Raw genomic sequence first — 21718 nt, 5'->3', positions numbered from 1 at the left:
AGCCGCAGAAAGTCCTTGATCAAGTCCATGATTTGTATTCAAAACACAGTAACACACTGCGTCCGGTGACACAGTCTTCGTGGCCCCGAAAGAAAGATGGATTTCTTCACACTACCAAGGTTTTAGCAATCTGTTTAGCATAACAAACAAGACCTTGGAAGTTTGTAATCCATTCCGTGGCACAAAAGACTCGGCATCAATGGCTTCAATGGCAACTTTTCCGTGTCGAGGTCAAGCAGATGGTACACAAAGCACAGTGGGACAACGTCACTCGATTGCGCAATTTTGCAGATTTGTGATGGCCAAAGAAATCAAGGCCATTTTATAACTCCTGGCCTCCAGCCGGAGTAATAAAAGTATTAAATTAAGCAGGCAATTCCCCTGGCCCGATGACGTGTTCCCCTGCCTTGACACATTCTTGATGACCTTGCAATTTTCGTTTCGATTCCCAAAATATATAAACTCAAAACAAAAATTGGAATATCCAGAAAGCAAGTTGTTGTTTTGCAACATTCAACATGTTCCGGCTAAATTGTACGACTTGTACTCGCTCCGAAACCAAGCGCTTGATTAACACAAAAATAAATATTTCACACAAACAGAGCGCAGAGTATTCGTAAATATTTTTAAAATAGGTGAATGATTATTTATAGCTACAGGCGAGCGATCGCGTGGCATGGGTCTGACGTAGTGGTAGTTTTAAATAGCTTGGACATGTCCAAAGTGGCTTTGGTTTCGTTGTGTGACTATTCAGTCCTCCCTTCTGGTGAAACACTCGAATGACACAAAAATATACATTTCACTCTAAACAAAAAGCAGAATGTTCATGTTAAACGAGTGATCGCTTGTAAACATCAAATCTTGCGTGACCGTGACCAAGAAGCCGGCTGGGCCGCGTGGGTCTGGAACGATTTACTGACAAAACGACAAACGACAAAAAAATGCCGGCCAGTTTATGAACCGGTTACGCACGGTTAATTATATTTTTCGCTACAAAGCTACATGTATATTATTATGTAGCAAGCATCCTGGGACCGATTTATGAGTTCTTCCATAATTGCGGGCCCAAGAGGAGCCTGCAACGCTAATCTTGACCAGCAGAAATGAAATGCGAGTCACAACGCCATTTTACTGTCAAATTACTCACAGTCGCTTTCAACTAAGCGTGAACTTATGCCGCCGAAACATGATCTACTTGGGTATCAAACATGGAATGATTGGTTGCCAAACATTTGAAGTTTAGCAGACCATAATGCGAACTTTCACACTCAAAATGCTCAAAATAAAGACTGAGTACGGGCAAAATTTTACACTAGAAGTGATTCAAGTGAACCTGCAAATGCATATTGACACAGATCAGGATCAATTTTTTTTTGATACACACTTGATATGAAATGTTGAAAGTTGCCGTTACAGTCTGCCAAACTTCAAACGTTTGATGGCTAATCATGTTACGTTTAATACCCAATATGCAGATTATGTTTCGGCAGCACGTGTTCACACTTACATGCAAGCGATGGTAATAAGTGTGAACATGTGGTGAAAAAACATAAGAGAATTGGTCACAAAAAGTGTACTCGACGAGGACCCACCTTGTCCTTGTGTAGGGGTAGGGGGGGGGGGGGTTATCCAAGATACCACCTGTCTGATTAGCCAAATGGACAAAATTTATGGCCTCAAAATTTAAGTTGAGACTTTCATATTCAGTGTGCATGAAGCTTGTATTGCTGGAGAAATGGCACAAGGAGGTTTGAAACTTTTTCTTTGTTTCTACTCCTGATAGAGTTGGGTCTGTACAAACAAGACACCATCTTTTTAGGTGGGAAAGGTAGGATACATGAAGAGACCACCTGTCTGTTTGCAGAGTGGTGGGTCTTGTCTGAGTACAATAGTTTTGACCATTTCCCTAACAGTATTCTAATTGGGTATCAAACATTGTGTGATGTCAGATGTTTCACATGAGTGATCACAAAGTTGAACTGCTATTAAATCATCATCATCATCATTATCATCGTGTTAGGGTTATAACATGTTCATGATGCCGGTTTGCAATTGGAAGTGTCATCTTCAGGATCAATCCTTTATATTGCAAAATAGATAGGGAGCAGTGAGATAATGCAGTCAAGTGAACTACAAGTAGTTGCCTTCATTCCGACAGGCTAGACATTATAAAAAATTGCCAACAGAATGTGGACAAACTTTGAACATGAGGACTACCTAATACCCATTTTATTTAGAAAAAGTTATATGGACATGCCAGCACAAACTATAAAAAAACTCAACCATCACAGGTTCTGTGAGATACTTGTTTCTAGAAAAGCCATGATTCTAAAAGTTCACCTGTTATTATATACATTGTAACTAATTTAGTTTATTGTCAATATAACAGATGAAGGACAAAGGAAAAGAAAAGTAGAGGAACAAGAGGAGAAACCAGCCAAACGAAAGTCTGTTGAATGTGAAGATATTCCTGTTCCTGGTGAGGCTGCTGATGTGACGGCAAGTGCTTTACAGAATCTAACTATTGTACGTGATGCAGACGAAAAACAGAAAGCAGTTCCTGTTACAACAACTGAACCACCAAGCAGCATTACTGCATTGGACTGTTCCCCAGAAAAGGCATCCGACTATAGTGTACAACAGCCTACTGCTACAGGTAAACCTTTTATGTCATTAAAAGCCTTTACCTATTAAATGTTAACTGTCTGGTTGACCTCTAGCTGTCAGGTGGTAAACAGGAGTTTGAGTATGAGCGGGCTCACAAGAAACTACAGGACAAAAAACAGGCTTCAGAATCATTTTTGTGTATGCTTTAAGGTGGCTCGATCGGATTTTTGAGTGATGATACCTTTCAACTTTGAGCAACTTGTACGCCACCGTAAACAATCCGACTGAAAATCGATCAGTACAGCTGTACTAAAGAAAGATGAAAGTTTCGAATGACATAAGTTTCATCGAAATTGGAGTAACCATAGCAACATAATGACGTCACCACCCATTTTCGAAAGACCGATTTTCTTGTAATAGATGGGTAATTTAAAAAAAATCGGTCCGCGATGCGTACGTGTGGGGGCTTGATAATTTCAAATTTGATTCTTTTTTGTGAATTCATTTAGTACATTCAATTACCTTAAGGCTGCTATTCATTGCGGCAAATAATCTTTGCGATTTTTTGCAAATTCATTCCTTGAAAATTTATGAGCAGCAGGTGATTCAAACATTTCTTTGATGCACATGATAACAGATAAACAGCGGAATGTCTATTACATTGATATAAGATCCCTTGTAAAAATTTTACCGCGATCGCGCCGCGAATCGCGGCGCGTTTTTGGCCGCCGCGATTGGCGCGATCGCGCCGCGATTGAGCTTGGATCGCGCCGCGATCGGCTTGGATCACGCCGCGATTCGTGCCGCGATTCGCGCCGCGTTTTTGGCCGCCGCGATTGGCGCGATCGCGCCGCGATTCGCGCCGCGATCGGCTTGGATCGCGCCGCGTTTTTGGCCGCCGCGATTCTCGCATCGCGGCGCGATGGGTCGGGAATCGCGCCGCGATTTGGCTTGAATCGCGCCGCGATCGCGCCTAAATCTATAAATTTAAAAACAATTATCTTGGCGTTTTGCATACCGACAAAACAAACACACAGACTGTATCGAAACAACATCATTTATTTACAGAAGCTTACAGAAAAAGACGGCCAGTTTCGCTGCCGAGCACAATTAAATTTCGCAAAGCCGGAGAGCGTGATTGAGTCTTTAGTTTACAAGCAAATAAGTGAACAGTTCTTCTGTAAAATGTGAACAACACATACATAACGGCAACTAACCTTTTACTCGTGCTCAAGCGAAAGAAGATGCAATGATGTGATCTACCAAACGAGCGAACTATCTCTTGCATCTGCGAAGTAGCCGAACCGTCGAAGATGTGCTTTCTTTTCCCCGAAGCTTTTTTAAATAATACAACATTTAAGTCCCAAGCATCAACAGGTACAACTTTGCATTGAATGGTCCTCACCGTCAAAATGTTTTCCTCTTTCCACTGTTCGAGTTTTGCATTTTTTTATATTCACAGTTTAGCTGTAGTTCAGTCAACAAAGTCCATGACGAAGCGACGAAGCGCTAGCTGTTGAAATTATAAACAAGCAGTCGCTTGAATTAACAAAACAAATTCTAGCAGTTTTCACAGAGACGCTTTTCCCTCAAGTTAGGTCGCTTCTAAACTCTTGTTATTAACAGAAGCAGCTAAAAAAGAACACATTTTTCCAGTCCTGATTGTGAAGAGAAAACATACCAACTTTCTCGAAATAAAATTTCTTTTCTGCTTGGGATGGCGTAGCGATTGCGTGTACTATGCACTACGTGACCTAACTCAGCCAATCGTAACGCTCAGTTCACGACACCTTGCGGCAAAAGGCGGGAAAGGACTTCGATGTGTGTGGTCTACATTCGTGGTCTACGGGAAGGTAAATATAAAGCTCTAAAAAAAGCTCATTCTGACAGCCTCTTCGGAGCCACAATTAAATTAAATGCCATATAGAGGATTTTTCAATGCAAAAAACGCAATTGCAGCGAATTCCTGATTGTATTTGCATTTGAAGAAAATGGCCGACAGAAATTTGTCATTGGATTGCTCAAAGGTATTAAGGCTCCTCAAAGATAAGAAAAGAAAGAAACAAAGTGTTTGAAAAGATTAAAAAACGGACTGTTAAGAAATAAAAATTCTTATCTTTTAATTTATCTTTACTCATTATCACGCGCCGCTTTGTTGCGCCAGTTCGTCTAGACTAAAACTAAATAAAACTTTTCTCGTGGGAATCACGTCCTCACGGCTCACCGTCACGTAATAAAATGTTTTTCGACATTTTAAATCAAACTACTTTGATTAGTACTGAAAGTTTATTTCATCAATACAAGTCATGATTTGCATTACGACCACAGCATGATTTGTGAGAGTTTCAAAGCATATTGACTTTCTCCCGGTGATCGAGAAGTGAGTTCTCGCCGGGAACACTTCCCGAGATTTATTCCAGCCCCCCAAATCGCGGTGCGGTGGTAATCAATCGCGCCGCGATCGCACTCATCAAGCCGCGATCGCGACTATCGCGGCAATCGCGGCGCGATCGCGACATTCGCGGCGCGATCGCAACTATCGCGGCGCGTTCGCGTTCATTTACAATCGCGTCACGCACGATCGCGTCGCGATGACAACAAATCGCGTCAGTCGCGGCGCGATCGCGACATTCGCGGCGCGATCGCGGTAAAATTTTTACAAGGGATATTTTCGTCTCACAGTCGGGTAGGCATCTGACTGCGGATCGAGAGGTCGCGAGTTCGAATCCCAGAGGAGAGATTTTTTTTTCTTTTTTCCTTTTTTTTTTTTCTTTTTTTAACCCATAGCACTAAAATGGTTTGTTTATTATATCGCTCCGTAGGTATGCATTGCAGAATAATTTACATGTAAGCTGTTAAGTAATAACGCTGTAAATAAAATAAAACAGAACATATAGACTGATTCAGGTACAAATGTAATTGTGCTGTTTCATCTGAAAAGCTTTCCCTTTTCTTGCGAACAAGCAGTCCAGCCACGCACTCGATTTTAGCCAAAGCTCTGGTTTCTAGATAGATCCATCCTAATGAAGCTTATGTGAAACCCGATTTAGTTTTCGAATGCTCCTACATGTACGACGCTAGCTCGACAGATTCAAAAGAGATTGATCTTGTGGCTCTCAATATTGGCTTGCGTAAGCGTAAAAGCTCCTCTTGAATTGATGTGCAACCTGCACAGACTTCCAGCCAAACAAAATGTTGGCTAGTATGACTTCGTGAGCTGCTGTAATGACGAGCAACTACAGGAACAGCTGAAATCAAAGAAACCACACGAAACGACACGCCAAAATCCAATATGGCCTACTCGACAAGACCGCCGACTCATCCCCAGGATCTCTTGCAGAAGACCACGTGACACAAGCAAACCCACGCACAAATAAATAAATAAATAAATCCCTCAGTCGATGACAATGTGCAGGCTTTTGCCCCCACAAAAAGGCTTCTAGATCTTGGACTTGACATAGTTTTCTCAAGGTCTGCAAAATTTGAAGAATTTCTATGAGAGCGTTTTTGAGAAAATTTTGGATGAAGTTTTCAGGTGCTAAAATCCAACAAAAACAAAGCAGTCTTAAAACATTATTGAGAAAACGTTCACACGGCCCGATCAAGTAACATTTTGGCCTTAAGTAAATCTTGTACTATCTAATTACCTTGGGAGAAAATCTCAGAGAAATCGTTTCATTTGATTTCTTGAAACATTGGCTTGAATATGAACTGGTATGAAGTGTTATTTTGCTCTTTTATTGGAAAAAGGGCTTTCGCTTTCTAAAATGATCATAAAATAAAAAGCGCTTGATAGAATTTTTTTAAACTTGGCAGTAAAAACGAAGAATAAGTATGTAATGAAATGTCCGATTTTCAAAATAATTGAAACATTCTAAGGCAGCCAATTTAAAGCCTTAACTCAGGTAAACAGTGTGCTGTTTTTCACCCTACATCGGATCGCTGCCTCATTATCTGTCTCCATTGTCTCAAGCCGCATGCATTTGTAAATTTCAGCACATCTTGAATATGTATAACTGCCCCTTTATTTCCGAAAACTGTACAGAAACAAGCTAATTTAACAAGCCAAAATACAATAACAACGAGGAAAAGGCTAGTAAAGCACTTGTATCATCTTCAGTCTCCTAACAGTTTCAAGGTCAATTAAGGCAGAATTGTCACAAAAATCTCCAGTAATAAATAATTAGTGATTCATGATCTGCTGGAATTTACAAATGCACGCGGCTTGAGACAATGGAGACAGGTAATGAGGCAGCGATCCGATATAGGGTAAAAAACAGCGCAATGTTTACCTAAATTAAGGCTTTGAATTAACTGCCTTAAAATGTTTCAATTATTTTGAAAATCGGACAAAGCAATTACATACTTATTCTTCTTTTTGACTGCCAAGTTTAAAAAAATTCTATCGAGCGCTTTTTATTTTGCGATCATTTTTAAGTAAGCGAAGGCCCTTTTTTGATAAAAGAGCGAAATAACACTTCATACCAGTTCAAATTCAAGCCAATGTTTCAAGAAATCAAATGAAACGATTTCTCTGAGATTTTCTCCCAAGGTAATTAGATAGTACAAGATTCACTCAAGGCCAAAATGTTACTTGATCGGGCCGTGTGAACGTTTTCTCAATAATGTTTTAAGACTGCTTTGTTTTTGTTGTATTTTAGCACCTAAAAACTTCATCCAAAATTTTCTCAAAAACGCTCTCATAGAAATTCTTCAAATTTCGCAGACCTTGAGAAATCTATGTCAAGTCCAAGATCTAGAAGCATTTTTTCAAAATTATCCCTCTATTACAAGAAAATCGGTCTCGTGTAGAATGGGTGGTGACGTCATCATGTTGCTATGGTTACTGGTTACTCCGATTTTGATGAAACTTATGTCATTCGAAACTTTCATCTTTCTTTAGTACAGCTGTACTGATCGATTTTCAGTCGGATTGTTTATGGTGGCGTACAAGTTGCTCAAAGTTGAAAGGTATCGTCACTCAAAAATCCGATCGAGGCACCTTAAACCTGTCACAACTGGTGTGGACCCATCCTGCAGGGGTCTGGACATGCATGTGCATATCAGATATAATAATATTAGCATTTTTTAACATAACTGTGTGTAGCACCATAGAATTTTTTCAACAGGACATTTAGTTAACAAACAAAACACTAATAGACAGTTTGTCAGAGGGATTGAAGAAACAAAAAAAAATTCATTTTCTAGACTGTTTGCTTAATTTTTTTGTTGCAACAGCAGAAAACCAACATGCTGACAGCTTCACACAAAGCTAAAGCAGTAAGACTTTAATTTGATGAGGTATTTGAACTGGTTTGCAATGCACCAGACAGCTATTTGACAGGAACAGACATATTGAATGTGTTTGTCCCTAGAAAGAGCTGAATTATTGAGCCTCTCTATGGGTATACCCACAGTGTTTGATTTCTTCGCAATATTTTTTTGCAAATCTTTGTTTTTTAAAGCAGATCTTTGCTTATCTTTGTTTGTTTTTTCCTTGAAATGCGGTGAAATGCCAAAATTCCGAAGTACAGATATTTTCTGTAGTGTTTATGAGTTTTGACAGCTTTATATCAGAGTGTTCAATTTGATCAAGTGAATTATGGTTACCGTAAACACCCGCGGATAAGCCGCACCCGCAGATAAGCCGCACCCTGAGTTTAAGAACTCAAATGTTGGAAAAAAAGTTTTTTGAAAGTAAATCAAAGAAAATCCAAAGTCGAGTCAAAAATCCAAAGTTGAGTCTTTAGGAAGTCTTCTTCATCGAACGTAAACTCGATGAACATTGAAACAGAAAATACTTCAGTCTTACCCACAATTTGAGCTCTTTAATATAATGAAAACCAACTTTGACATATTATGGGTGATCTTCTGGCATTTGCTGACAGGTATTTCTTCATTCAACGCAGTTTTTCCATGGATTTTTGTGTGACAACAACAAGAACTTGCGTTTGCCGAACGTTCGTAGCTTAGTAACCAGGCAAATTTGATCGGACGCGAAATGTGGGACTAGGGCGAGAACGTAAAGCAAAACAAGATGGCGATGGAGGCGTTCGGGTTTCGTGGCTATCATATCGACAAATTAAAGAGATTTGGGGGCCATCTATTGGAGATAAACTCGTTGCATGAAGAGAGTTTCGTAATCAGTTCGACAAATTTTCCATCAAAGGTGCAAAATGAGAAAGAAACAATTGGCCATCTTACTCGTGAATACTCGTGGTATTTTCTCGCTCGTAAAGTATCAATATTACTGTTAAAGTTATAGGCCATTGTCGACACTGCAAACAGTATAGGAGCTGTCAAACTTGCAAAAGCAATGACCGGTACTCTCTTGTAGTTTTATGTTATATTAATTTGCATAATTTTCCATAAATTAGCATCAGTTCACGAAAATTTACGGCACCTTTTCCTCCAACCTTCCGAATGTTCCCGCAGATAAGCCGCACCCCCGCTATCGAGCGAAAACTTTTGGAAAAAAGGTGCGGCTTATCTGCGGGTTTTTACGGTAATTTCAGATCTTCGCTTCAATCTTGAGATCTTCGTTTTTTCTGCGGTGATCTTTGCATCTTCGATTTCTTCGGAAATACCCAAAGAGAGGCTCATTATTGTTAGGAAGTTCACAAATCAGACACTCATTGAACTACAGTGTAGTACTACCGAATGTAATGAAATTCTGAAAGTATAATTAGAACTGTTATTTCAAGTCACAGGATTTTGAACTGTTCAAATTACAGGTGACGTAATTCAGAAAGTCGATGATGCATGCCGAGAGTCTTCAGTCCCTAAAATTGGTAACACCTGTGAATCAATGTCACTAGTAAAAGCTGCAGACTCTTCTGATCTCCCTGATGTCCCTATGGAGACAGAACACAAGAATGGCAACAAGGAAGATGCTAATGTCAATCTGTCTGAGGAGTGCAAATCTGACAGTGCATTACAGCAACCTGGAGATGATGGTCAGCCCAAGAAAGAGGAAGATGACAATCCTGATAGTGATGAAAATGGTACAGATGTGGAGGTATCTTTAGCATTTTCCTTGTATTTGTTGGTACTTAAACCTGTCAATCAGATTATGTCATTTAACATAACAATAACTGATACTATATCTTTCAGGCAGTATAAAATGTTGACTTTAAATACAAGCCTTAGGGGTTTATTTGATTATATCGGTGATGTGTTTTTTGTTGTACAGGGGGTTAACCCTCGAGGCAATGAGAAGTGTCCCCATAATAGAGTCTATATTAGGTGCCCCCAGAATGAAGGGTTGGCCAGTTTTCTTGTCTTGGAATGCCAACATTGATTTAATGAAATGCATGATTTAAAGTTGAAACAGTGCTAGGTCTTGCATGTCAACTTGTCACTGCTAGAATGCTGAAAACTAGGCCATCATTTAATTTGTGGATAGTAAAGAACAAATTATTTTTCTTTTCATTTTAAAATGCAGGAGAAGTTAAACTGGGCAGCTTGGCATAAAATATTATTGTAACCTAGGTGACACAGACACCTCAATACCATGGCTATAATAATGAAAAAAATATATCAACTCAGAGACTCAAAGGACAGTGCAGAATGCATTATGGCCAATCAATCGACAGCATGATAATAATTTTCCAGGGTAATTTAGTTTGAGAATAAGTCAAATGAGTTCACCTTTCAGTTCAGTATTGAAGCAGCAAATGTGATATTTGTGCTTTTCGTGCAAAGGTTTGTAACATGATACCTTTGTTTTTCTCTTAGACTGCTATGATGCGTTTAAGTCTAATTAAATTAACGCCACGGATTCTACAAGAATCATACCGCATTGTCTCCTTCAGCATTTAGAAAACAACCCAAAAAATTACAAATTTTCAGAACAGTGCACGAGCAGAGCACAAACACACACTTGTATAATAGGAGTTGTGACACAAACCGTGACAACTCGCTCGGCTCGCCCAGGCTCGCCTCGCTCCTTGTCACAATTTGTGTCCACAACTCCTATTATACAAGTGTGCGCGGAACGCAAGACGCCTTTCTTACCCCCCTCGCGAAACGAGTTGCAAAAAAGGCGTTGGCGGCACCTCTAACGGCCCGCAGCAACAGAGAGCGCCACCTGTGTGCTAGATTTATTTTTCAATTAAACAAATATTTTCTTTGGTATATACAACAGATGGCTGCCGCAAGATATTCGTCAGAAGTTTTGCAAGCTATGATGGAGGAAAACCTCCGTGAATTTCAAAGAAACCCCCAAAGAAATTTAAGAGAAAATTTCGACTCAGACCGAGCGGGATGTGGCACAAAAATTCAAAATCAGAATTCTAGATATGCCGCCCACAGAAAGCCTATGGTAGGCCTAGAAACGTGGTGGGATTTTTTTCTTCCAATATTTCTTCGACCGCTCAAAAACTTACAAAACCGTTATGAACCCCAGTGTCTTCTAAAACACACAAAATAAACATGACTCATACCGTGTCGTAAACTTCGCACTGGCTCATTCGCATTAAATGAAACTCCATTTTTGAGCCTAGAAATGTACTATTGAAGTGTTTATAAGTCATTTGAGTCCAATCTTTCCTCTCTAAGTTAATTTTGAAGGTCACGGCGAGCCGCTAAAAATCACTAAAAGTCGGTTGCTCGAAATTCTTAATTTGGCGCTCTTTTTCGAGAGAGAATTTCTCTACCCGGTAAAACTCTAAATTACTTGAATTTCAGATATTTTGAAAGGCGAAATGCCGTTCTAAAACCTAGTGTAAAAATTTATTTCGGGCTCTCTATACGCGCTGAGTGCGAACGCTCTCAAAATACTTATAATTACAAAATTACCTGTCACTGAAACGTAAACAATACCCACATTCTTCCGACCAGACAGTCCAAAACGTCTTCTTCTGAGTCTTTCTTCCGTTTTCTACTGGTATTTAGATGTAATCTTCAGCAGAAGCTCCCTGTTGAGATTATCCTGAACGCCATATCTGCCAGATATCGAGTGTAAAGCGAATTTCGAATTATATCGCCATCTTTATTGATTAGTCTTCAAGGCAGTCTTCAAGCGTGCCGTCGAATCGACAACTTCAGTACATCTCCGTGTTGACATTTAACATTCGACCACTCTCGGGCCTAGGTCTGCCATGCTATTCCCATCTGTTGTTAAACAGCCGTCGAATAAATATACCCTTCTTGTATCAACCCTTTGATTTCTCGACCAAAATGCCGGTCCGTTCAATTCTTCATGGTCAGGAACAAAGCACTGGAACCAGGCAAACTGTTGTTCTCCGATTACATGTTGGCTAAACTTGCGTGTCACGCAATCCCCTTTGTAATAGTCACTGGGTAGGACTTTTTGTTACATGATTTCCCTAAATAATAATAATAATAATAATAATAATAATAATAATAATAATAATAATAATAATAATAATAATAATAAAACAGCCGATAATTCGAAAGATCAGGACGTGTAAACTACATATTCTGGTTAACGCTGTGCAAACATCCCTTTGTGACCCTTAGGATCGTAAACTGACTTATGTAAAGGTTTAATGCAGCGCTCATTGTTTCACTATACTCAAACAACCAAAGGTTTAAACAACATATGGCAAACCATTATTTGCAAGAAGCATAATCTTGGTCAAAATGATATCTTCAACAGATGGCTGGACCTACGCCATCACCACTAACCCTTGCCTACACGACGCCGAGCGGTACTCGCCTGAGGTCCAGATCATATGTCTTTTTGTCAGAACAGGTAAAACAGCAAACAAACACCTTTCCCTGTTAACATTTGTATTGAGAGATCCAGAACGACACCTCTTAACTAGGCCTTATTCTGTTACAAAAATACAGAAAAAATAGAAGTCTTCGCTTAGGGGCGGAGCCTCCCGTGTTTAGGTAAGTGGTGATTGGTCAAAGACATTGCGAAAAAAAAAAAAATATAGATCATCTCGGTCAATGCGATTTGAAAGGCACTGCCTATTTTCTTCCGGCTCTGATAAAAAAATACACACACACACATAAGGAATTTTTAGCAAATTTTTTATTTCAAGTCAAACTGCAATCTCTTACGACACCTCTTAACTAGGCCTTATTCTGTGTCAAAAATACAGAAAAAATAGAAGTCTTCGCTTAGGGGCGGAGCCTCCCGTGTTTAGGTAAGTGGTGATTGGTCAAAGACATTGCGAAAAAAAAAAATATAGATCATCTCGGTCAATGCGATTTGAAAGGCACTGCCTATTTTCTTCCGGCTCTGATAAAAAAATACACACACACACACATAAGGAATTTTTAGCAAATTTTTTATTTCAAGTCAAACTGCAATCTCTTACACATTACGACCACCCTTAGTACCTCCCCGGGGGTATCACATGCACGAATGTGGCACAACCATAGGCTCCTGGCACAACTGTCTCACGGCATATAGTCCTACATATCTTCCAGTTAAAATAACTGCCGTATTTAGTCGAATAAGCGCCGTCCCCAATAACGCCGTATTTGGGACAAAATGTTAATAAGCGCCTCCTCCGAATAGTACAGTCCCGATGCGGTGCTTATTCGAAGAATTCCATTTGACTACAATGGAACTCTAAAACAGCATTAATTGCAAGTTTCCTTCTATCAAATTAACAGACAATATTTCTCACTTAAAGTGAATATATTACACCATTATTAGATCATCAAGTTCCCTCTCCAGTATTATTGCAGTACGTAGTTTTGTTGTAAAGGCCGTCCATGAACTTTACCGTCACACCAAGCCCAATTTCTCCTCTCTTTCTTTTTCCAGGTACCTGTGCAAGCAGTCTGTTTTTGGCTTTTGCTTTGTTTAATAAGTGATGTCCTTAAATAAGCTGCACCTTCCCCCCCCCCCCCCCCCCCCCCCCTCCGCGAATAAGCGCCGCATTTGAAACCTGAATAGGGTATACATTCGCTGAAACTAGACTTTACGCTCATCACATGGAAACGTTACCCACAGTCCAGTTGACAACCAGCCAACATCTCCAAAGTGCGCTAGACTCTTGGTCGACCGGTCCGTATTCGACCCCTGGCCGGAATCATTGCATTATGTTTTCAAGGGCAAGACATTTTTTCTCCACATTGCTGTCTCCACCAAGGTGTGTGTGTGTGTGTATGTTGAGAGAAGGAAGAAGAGGATAATCCTGCGATGGACTAGCATCTTATTTTGTAGGAGTAATATACTCCTACTATATATTGAAACTAGAAGAAGCTCCGGCCTGACGGGCCACTAGGCTCCAACGTTTTTTGTAAGACCATGTAAAAAAAAGGAAGTGCCTTTCAAATCTCTTACGACCAGTGCGTACGGGTACACGAAAAGGTAATTATACCGGAGGCCTCGAGCCTGAGGCGCCGTCCATATCCCTACTCAGTTATATAACATTTTTGACAGAAAAAGTTACAAAGGGCAAAAACGAAATGGTCTGTTTTTTTCTGTTTTACTCTTCCAATTGGTCTTTTATTGAGTTGCCTAGAACGCAGGCGCGGGCGGGCGAGGAGGAAATTCCTAAGCAGACTGAAGGAATCACATTTCTACTGTTTCTAGGCCGCGGGTAAAATAATAAGTTGGTATTTCACCAGCTGAAATGTCGAAAGGGGTAAGGAATTATCCATCATATTACTTTTCTTTTAATCCACCGAACACTGGGCAGTCGATCTATCTAAATATTCTAAATTGTTTCAGTTTTATTTGAAGCCGAATAGACCCCTGTCGAAATTAAAAATATAAAGGGTAGAGATGCCTGTCCTAGCCTGTGTTGCAGGCTAACTAAACCCTGGTATACCAGGGTTTAATTAGTTAGTCTGCAACGCAAGCTATGCCTGTCCCTTCTGAAGCTATGTAAAAGGGGCAACATCCTCGATTTTTTGAAGGTTTATGCACGTTTTTATTTCGTCAGGTAGCGAAAAGGAAGTTTTCTTTTGTCTTCAAAAGGGTATATAAAAGAGCAAGGATAGTAAGGATCTGGACCTTGGGTGGAGTGCCCTCGGTGAGGTGTAGCGGAGAGGGGGAGGGGTGATGGTGTGGGTTCAGCACTTGCGATAAAAATGTTATTTTGGACAAGACGTTGCCGCTCAGAAATGATTTGCCATTAATTTGGTTGTTTGCATATTGTAAAACAACTGCTGTAGACGGTTCTACGGATAGTAAATAAACCAAGCGCTGTATAGCCTAGAAAAACAGCCGCCTCTCATTGCTCCCGCTGCTACGTGCAAAACGAGTAGTCCGTAATCACGAGAGCGATTAGGATGCGAAGCGGCTGTATTCGCAGGCTAAGCGCTGTAGCCTTGAAATAAGTTTACGATCGCAAGTCTCCTTTGAGACTTAAACGATTTTTGCGTGAATTCATTTTGGCACAGAGTTAAAAGGGAAGTATTTTGATTGTTTTTCGTCGAAACCGTGCATGGCCTATACGGGGAGGCTCCGCCCGAAAGGGGTACCTTTTTCAGGCTACAGGTATATAAAAGGGTAGGGATTTCACAAGTTTAGGTATAGGAAAGGGTATGGAAATCAATCGTTTAGGTTTTTTCAAAGGGTCTTTAATTAACATTTTTCGAACAGATGTAATTTATGGCTGTATAATTTCAATTAATAAACGCTAAATAAAAATGACAAGAAACGTCATGTTCTAAGTCTATACGATGTCTTTCAGGTATATGAAAGGGGTACCTTTTTTCAGTAAAAGGTATACGAAAGGGGTACAATTTATGTCAAAATGGTATATAAAAGGGTAAGGGGTAAGAGCTCGGGGCGAAGCCTCCCCGTAAAAAAACTTTTTGGTACCCCCTCCCCCCCCCCCAGGGCTATAATCCCCCTACTTGTTGAAGTAGATGGAAAGGGTCGAAAATAATTTCAACTTGAAATAGTCCGCCGGAATTTTTCAAGTTCTCACATTTTTGTTTCCGACAAGGATCATGATTGTTCTTTTTTCAACAGCTCGGTTGGGTTATTTGGGTTATTTGAGAACTTGAAAAATTCATTCACTTCGAACCTTTCCATCCACTTCCCCTTAAACACAGTAAAATTAATTTAGACGTCCTGATCTTTCAAATTATCGAGGTTTTTTTTTTTCATTTATGGAAATCGTGAACAAAAACCTACCGAGTGACTAGTACGGAAGCGATTGCGTAACACGCAAGTTTTCAAATATGGTAGTCAACATGTCATCGGAGAACAACAATTTGGCTCGTTTCTTTCCGACCATGGAGAATTGAACGGACCGGCATTTCGGTCGAGAAATCAAAGGGTTGATACAAGAAGGGTATATTTAATCGACGGCTGTTTAACAAGAGATGGGAATATCACTGACAGACCTGAGAGTGGTCGAATGTTGAATGTCAATACGGAGATGTACTGAAATTGTCGATTCGACGGCACGCTTGAATGCCTTGAAGACTAATCAAAGATGGCGATATGATTCGAAATTCGATTTACCCTCGATATCTGGCAGATATAGCGTTCAAGATGATCTTAACAGGGAACTTCTGCTGTAGATTACATCTAAATACCAGTAGAAAACGGAGGAAAGACTCAGAAGAAGACGTTTTGGACTGTCTGGTCGGAAGAATGTGGGTATTGTTTACGTTTTAGTGACAGTTAATTTTGAAATTATAAGTATTTTGAGAGCGTTCGCACTCAGCGCGTATAGAGAGCCCGAAATAAATTTTTACACTAGGTTTTAGAACGACATTTCCCCTTTCAAAATATCTGAAATTCAAGTAATTTAGAGTTTTACCGGGTAGAGAAATTCTCTCTCGAAAAAGAGCGCCAAATTAAGAATTTCGAGCAACCGAATTTTAGTGATTTTCAGCGGCTCGCCGTGACCTTCAAAATTAACTTAGAGAGGAAAGATTGGACTCAAATGACTTATAAACACTTCAATAGTACATTTCTAGGCTCAAAAACGGGGTTTCATTTAATGCGAATGAGCCAGCGCGAAGTTTACGACACGGTATGAGTCATGTTTATTTTGTGTGTTTTAGATGACACTGGGGTTCATAACGGTTTTGTAAGTTTTTGAGCGGTCGAAGAAATATTTGAAGAAAAAAATCCCACCACGTTTCTAGGCCTACCATAGGCTTTCTGTGGGCGGCATATCTAGAATTCTGATTTTGAATTTTTGTGCCACTTATTTTTGTTTTGGCTCGGTCTCAGTGGATCTTTGCTCTTAACTTTTTTACTGGCCCACACCGATTTTGACGATTGGCTCCGTGTATGGAAAATGAACATACCCGAAACTGACATAAACAACAAAGATCTTTACACTTTTGCAAGAAAAAACAAAAAAAAGTTTTATGAACTTTTAGTAAGCGAAATTGATGACTTAAAAAGCTTAAAAACAAGCTTTGGACTTGAAGTAAAATTTTCGATAAAAAGAAACGGAGTCACGCAACACATGGAGCACTATTTTAGAGAAAGAGAACCACACGTTTTTACAAAAAACAACAAAGACCAAATAAAAAAAGAGTTTGACAAATTTATTGAAAGAGCAAAGGGAGAAATTGAGGCTTGGTCAGAGAAAGGCTCGGGGTGGAAAATTGAAAGAATAACAATGGCGTACATTAATGTTGCTCGTTATCAGCCATTGCGAGGTGGAAGTTATTTGCCTTTGCCCCCAAAATTGGCAAACAAAAAAGCAGTTATTAACGTGCAAAACAGGGATAACGAATGTTTGAAATGGGCTTTGAGAGCTGCATTATTTCCGCCAAGAGATGGGAAAAATCCGCAAAGAACAAGCAGATACCCAGTTGACGACGGAATAAACTACAATGGAATCGATTTTCCAACGCCACTAAAGCAGATTGACAGGCTTGAGGCGCAAAACAGAGGCCTTGCAATAAATGTGTTTGGATGGGAAGACGACTGTGTGACACCTCTCAGAACAAGCGAAAAAGAAAAAGGAATTTCTCGTATAAACCTTATGTTGATTGAGTCAGGATTAATACAGCACTACTGTTTTATAAAAAGAGTAAGCGCATTGCTCTACGATCAGACTAAATCACACAACAAAAAACACTTTTGCATGATGTGCTTGACCGGTTTTACAAGAGCAGACTTGCTCGAAAAGCACGAAGAAAACTGCAATGGAGTTAATGGCAGGCCAACAAGAATCGAAATGCCGGAAGATGGGAAAAACACTCTTTCTTTTAAAAACTATCAAAAACAAATGAAAGCGCCTTTTGTAATTTACGCCGACTTTGAGGCATTGTTAAGAAAGATGCAAGGATGTAAACGCGAAACGCCCGAGGACCGCCAGAAGAGAAAAGAACAAGGAGAAGAACTGGAAGACTTGAAGAAAAAAAGCTACACAGACAAGACAGAACAGCACGAGGCTTGTGGATTTGCTTACACAGTTGTAAGGAGCGACGGCAAAAACGAAAAACCTTTCGTTTACAGGGGAGAAAACGCCGTTGAAGTGTTTTTGAACTGTCTTTTAAGTGAAGAGAAAAAAATAAGATTTGAATTGTCAAAGCAAAAACCCCTTGTGATGACTTGGGAAGACTGGGAAAAATTCAAAAATGCAACCGATTGCCACATTTGCGAAAAAACGCTAATAAAACAAAACTTTTTAGACTCGTTGCCGGTATGGATTGGGAATAGTGAGGAACTTAATTACTTTGGGCAGCTACACAAAAAATGTTATTACAGGCGTAAAAAAGCAGTACAAGGTCTGGATACCAAAAATTACTATGTGCTAAAAAAGCTGACACAAAAAGCACACATAGCGGCCGCAAAAAACCAAAAAAATTGCTTGGCTTGCCACAAGCCGCTTATCCAGCCGAACTACAAAGATGTGGTAAAGGACCACTGTCACATAACAGGAAAGTTTCGAGGAGCCGCGCACAACATTTGTAACTTGATGATGAGAATAAATCCAAAAAATGTCCAAATACCAGTTGTATTCCACAACTTGAGGGGCTATGATGCGCACCATTTAATGCAGAAAATGGCAAAAATTTCAAAAGAGGCAAAAAAAGAGGTGGGGTGTATCGCAAACAACATGGAAAAATACATTTCATTTTCATTGGGCGGACTGCGTTTTATTGACAGCTTGAACTTTCTTCAAGGAAGTCTTGAAAAACTTGTAGAAGCGACACCGAAGGAGTCGTTAAACATAACAAAATCTATTTCAAAGCAGTCTGAAGAAAGTTTTAAACTTCTTTGCAAAAAGGGAATTTATCCTTACGAATACATAGACTTATGGAAAAGATTTACAGAAACAAGTTTGCCAAAAAAAGAAAAGTTTTACAGCAAACTTAACGACGAGCACATAACAGATGAAGAGTATGAACACGCGCAAAACGTGTGGAAAACCTTTGGCTGCCGGAACCTGGGCGACTACCACGATTTGTACGTGAAGACCGACATGACCCTGTTAGCCGACGTTTTTGAAAACTTCCGAAAACTCTGTCTTGAGAAGTACGAGTTGGATCCCGCGAATTATTACACGACGCCAGGCCTAATTCTTGGGACGCACTCTTGAAAAAGACAGGCGTGGAGCTTGAGCTACTTACCGACTATGAAATGCATCTTTTTGTTGAAAGGGGAATAAGAGGCGGAATTTCGATGGTAAGCAAGAGGTATGCAAAGGCGAACAACCCTTATGTTGAGGGATTTGACCCGAGCCAGCCAAAAAAATACATAACGTACCTTGATGCGAATAACCTTTACGGGTGGGCAATGAGCAAGCCGCTTCCGAAAAGCGGTTTTAGATGGAAAAAGGTTATGCCGACAGAAAAAGAAATAATGACAAAAAAAGAGTTTGCAAAATCTGGCTGGATTCTTGAAGTTGACCTGGAATATCCGAAAGAGTTGCACGACGCCCACAACAGCTATCCATTAGCACCAGAGAAAAAGAAAATAAACAAAGAAATGCTTTCGCCTTACCAAAACAAAACAATAAAAAATCTTGATTTGCACCCGCCAGACACCGAAAAGCTTGTTTTAACTCTTGAAGACAAAACCAATTACGTCGTGCATTACCGAAACTTGCAGTTTTATCTAAAACAGGGAATGAAACTCAAAAATGTGCACAGGGTCTTAGAGTTTGAACAAGAGGCGTGGATGGAGCCGTACATCCGGATGAACACAGAATTCCGAAAAGAAGCGAAAAGCGTATTTGAAAAGAACTTTTACAAGCTGATGAATAACTCAGTTTTTGGAAAAACAATGGAAAACTTGAGAAACCGTGTAGACATAAGAATAGTGCGCAGCGACGAAAAAAAGAAAATAAGAAAATTAGTTGCAAGCCCATTGTATTCAAGGCATGTAATGTTTTCAAACGATCTGGTTGGAATAGACATGCGAAAAAGTAAGCTTTTTCTTAATAAACCGGTCTACACAGGCATGACCATCCTTGACGTAAGCAAGTTATGTATGTACGATTTTTATTACAACCACCTGAAAAAGGAGTACGGGGAGCGTTGCGAGCTTTTGTATACAGACACAGACAGCCTTTTGCTTGAGATAGAAACAGAAGACGTTTACGCGGACATGGCAAAAAACATTGACAATTATGACACAAGCGACTACCCAAAAGAGCATTCACTTTATTCAAACGAAAACAAAAAGGTGTTGGGAAAAATGAAAGACGAATGCGCAGGAAAACTAATTTCAGAGTGTGTTTGTTTGAGGCCAAAAATGTATTCAATAATGACAGAAGACAAAAAAAATATAAAAAAGGCAAAGGGGGTAAAAGAGTGTGTGACAAAGAAAAAAATAGATCATAAAAACTTCAAAGATACACTTTTTCAAAACAAGGAAAGCTTTCACGAAATGCACATGCTGAGGAGCTATGCCCACGAGATGTATTCGATAGTGGTAAACAAAAAATCGCTGTCTCCATTTGACTCAAAGCGATGGATAGCGGATGATGGGATACATACAAATGCTTACGGGTATAAGTTTTGCGAAACACCTACATAAACAGAACTTTTATAGCTTTTCTGAGCCCAAGGGGCTCAAGCACTAAGTGCTTGGTGGTAACTGTGTATTTGGAGGAATAACAAGCAATTCTTCACGCACGAAGCCGCGCTTTGGGCCATCGTGCAAGTAATAAAGCACTGGCTGATCAGGTTTAGTAACAGACCTTTCGATGCTGTAGACTTTTAATGACCAAATCGGATCTGTTGCCCTTTTTACGCCGCCTTCCAGCTCGCCAGGTTGGTAGAGATAGCGCACATTAACGAGAGAGGGGAGTTTTTTTTCTTTCAAGCCAACAGGCCTTGTATATTTTGAGGACGGTTTGGACGAAACAGCCTTTTCTTTGATTGCAGTAGCAGGTTTTTTTCCAGTAAGACTGGTAACTTCGTTGTTCAGAGCGGTAACAACTTCGGGAAGCCTTTTTACCCACGCTGTCGACCGCTGGCCAGATGGCAGGTTCATCTCGACACCGTACTGATAACCAAACAGGCGCCATGCCAGTGTTTGATTAAAACGTTCAACAATAGCTTGATCTCTGTGAATGTTAACACGCCCGCGTCTAATATAGGTTTTGTGATTTTCCATTTCTTTAGTAACAGCTCCCATGAATTCGCGACCAGGGTCAACTTGAAGCATCTGTGGCCATTTTAGTGCACTTCGCCTGTAAATTGTCTGAAAACCTTTTGCAACCTCAGTTGAATCTTTGGAGGTCAAAGGCTCGGCCTCTTTGAAACGGCTGGCAACGTCAACAACAGTCAGCGCGTATTTGTAAACTTTTCGCCCTCGCGGCAGTTTGTCGTGTGGCAGAAAAAGAAGGTCCGCCTGGTGGACCGCGTTTGGAGAAGAAACATCGAATTTTGGGCGAGGAACGTATCGTGGTGCCGGAAGGTAGATCTGCCAAAGGGCCTGCTTAACTAGCCACTTTTTAGCAGCATCTTCGGAAACCTTGGCCGCCTCGGCTAATTTTTTTATCGCTGCAATTCCCTTCCAGTAGCCCTGGGGGCTATAGTAGACTTTCGAGATTTTCTTCGAAAAGTTTTGCTCCGCAAAAATCTTTGCATCCATGCGTATACAAGAAAAAAAAGAAACGTTTAAAGAAACCGAAAGGCAGCGTACCCAAGAGCAAGAGCGCCTGCGCCAACAAACATCAGTTCACCTTGCTTCTGCTGCTCGCTTGGCTGATAAAAATCAGAGAACTTGGGTTCTTTCGGA

The 21718-nt window shown here is 40.2% G+C and overlaps 1 protein-coding gene across 3 annotated transcripts in view; it reads left to right on the top strand.

Annotated features, from left to right (window-relative positions):
* Window positions 1-21718, top strand: part of LOC144664084 (E3 ubiquitin-protein ligase rnf213-alpha-like) — a 163060-nt gene that overhangs the window by 23847 nt on the left and 117495 nt on the right. For all 3 annotated transcript variants that reach the window (XM_078525228.1, XM_078525223.1, XM_078525215.1), the window contains exons 2-3: window positions 2390-2656; window positions 9342-9625. In XM_078525228.1, the coding sequence (XP_078381354.1) occupies window positions 2390-2656; window positions 9342-9625 (551 nt within the window). The remainder of the gene's footprint in view (window positions 1-2389; window positions 2657-9341; window positions 9626-21718) is intronic.

Source organism: Oculina patagonica, chromosome 1 (assembly GCF_052425735.1).
Source record: "Oculina patagonica isolate OP01 chromosome 1, crgOcupat, whole genome shotgun sequence".
NCBI lineage: Eukaryota > Metazoa > Cnidaria > Anthozoa > Scleractinia > Oculinidae > Oculina > Oculina patagonica.
This window is presented reverse-complemented; position numbering and strand designations above follow the sequence as displayed.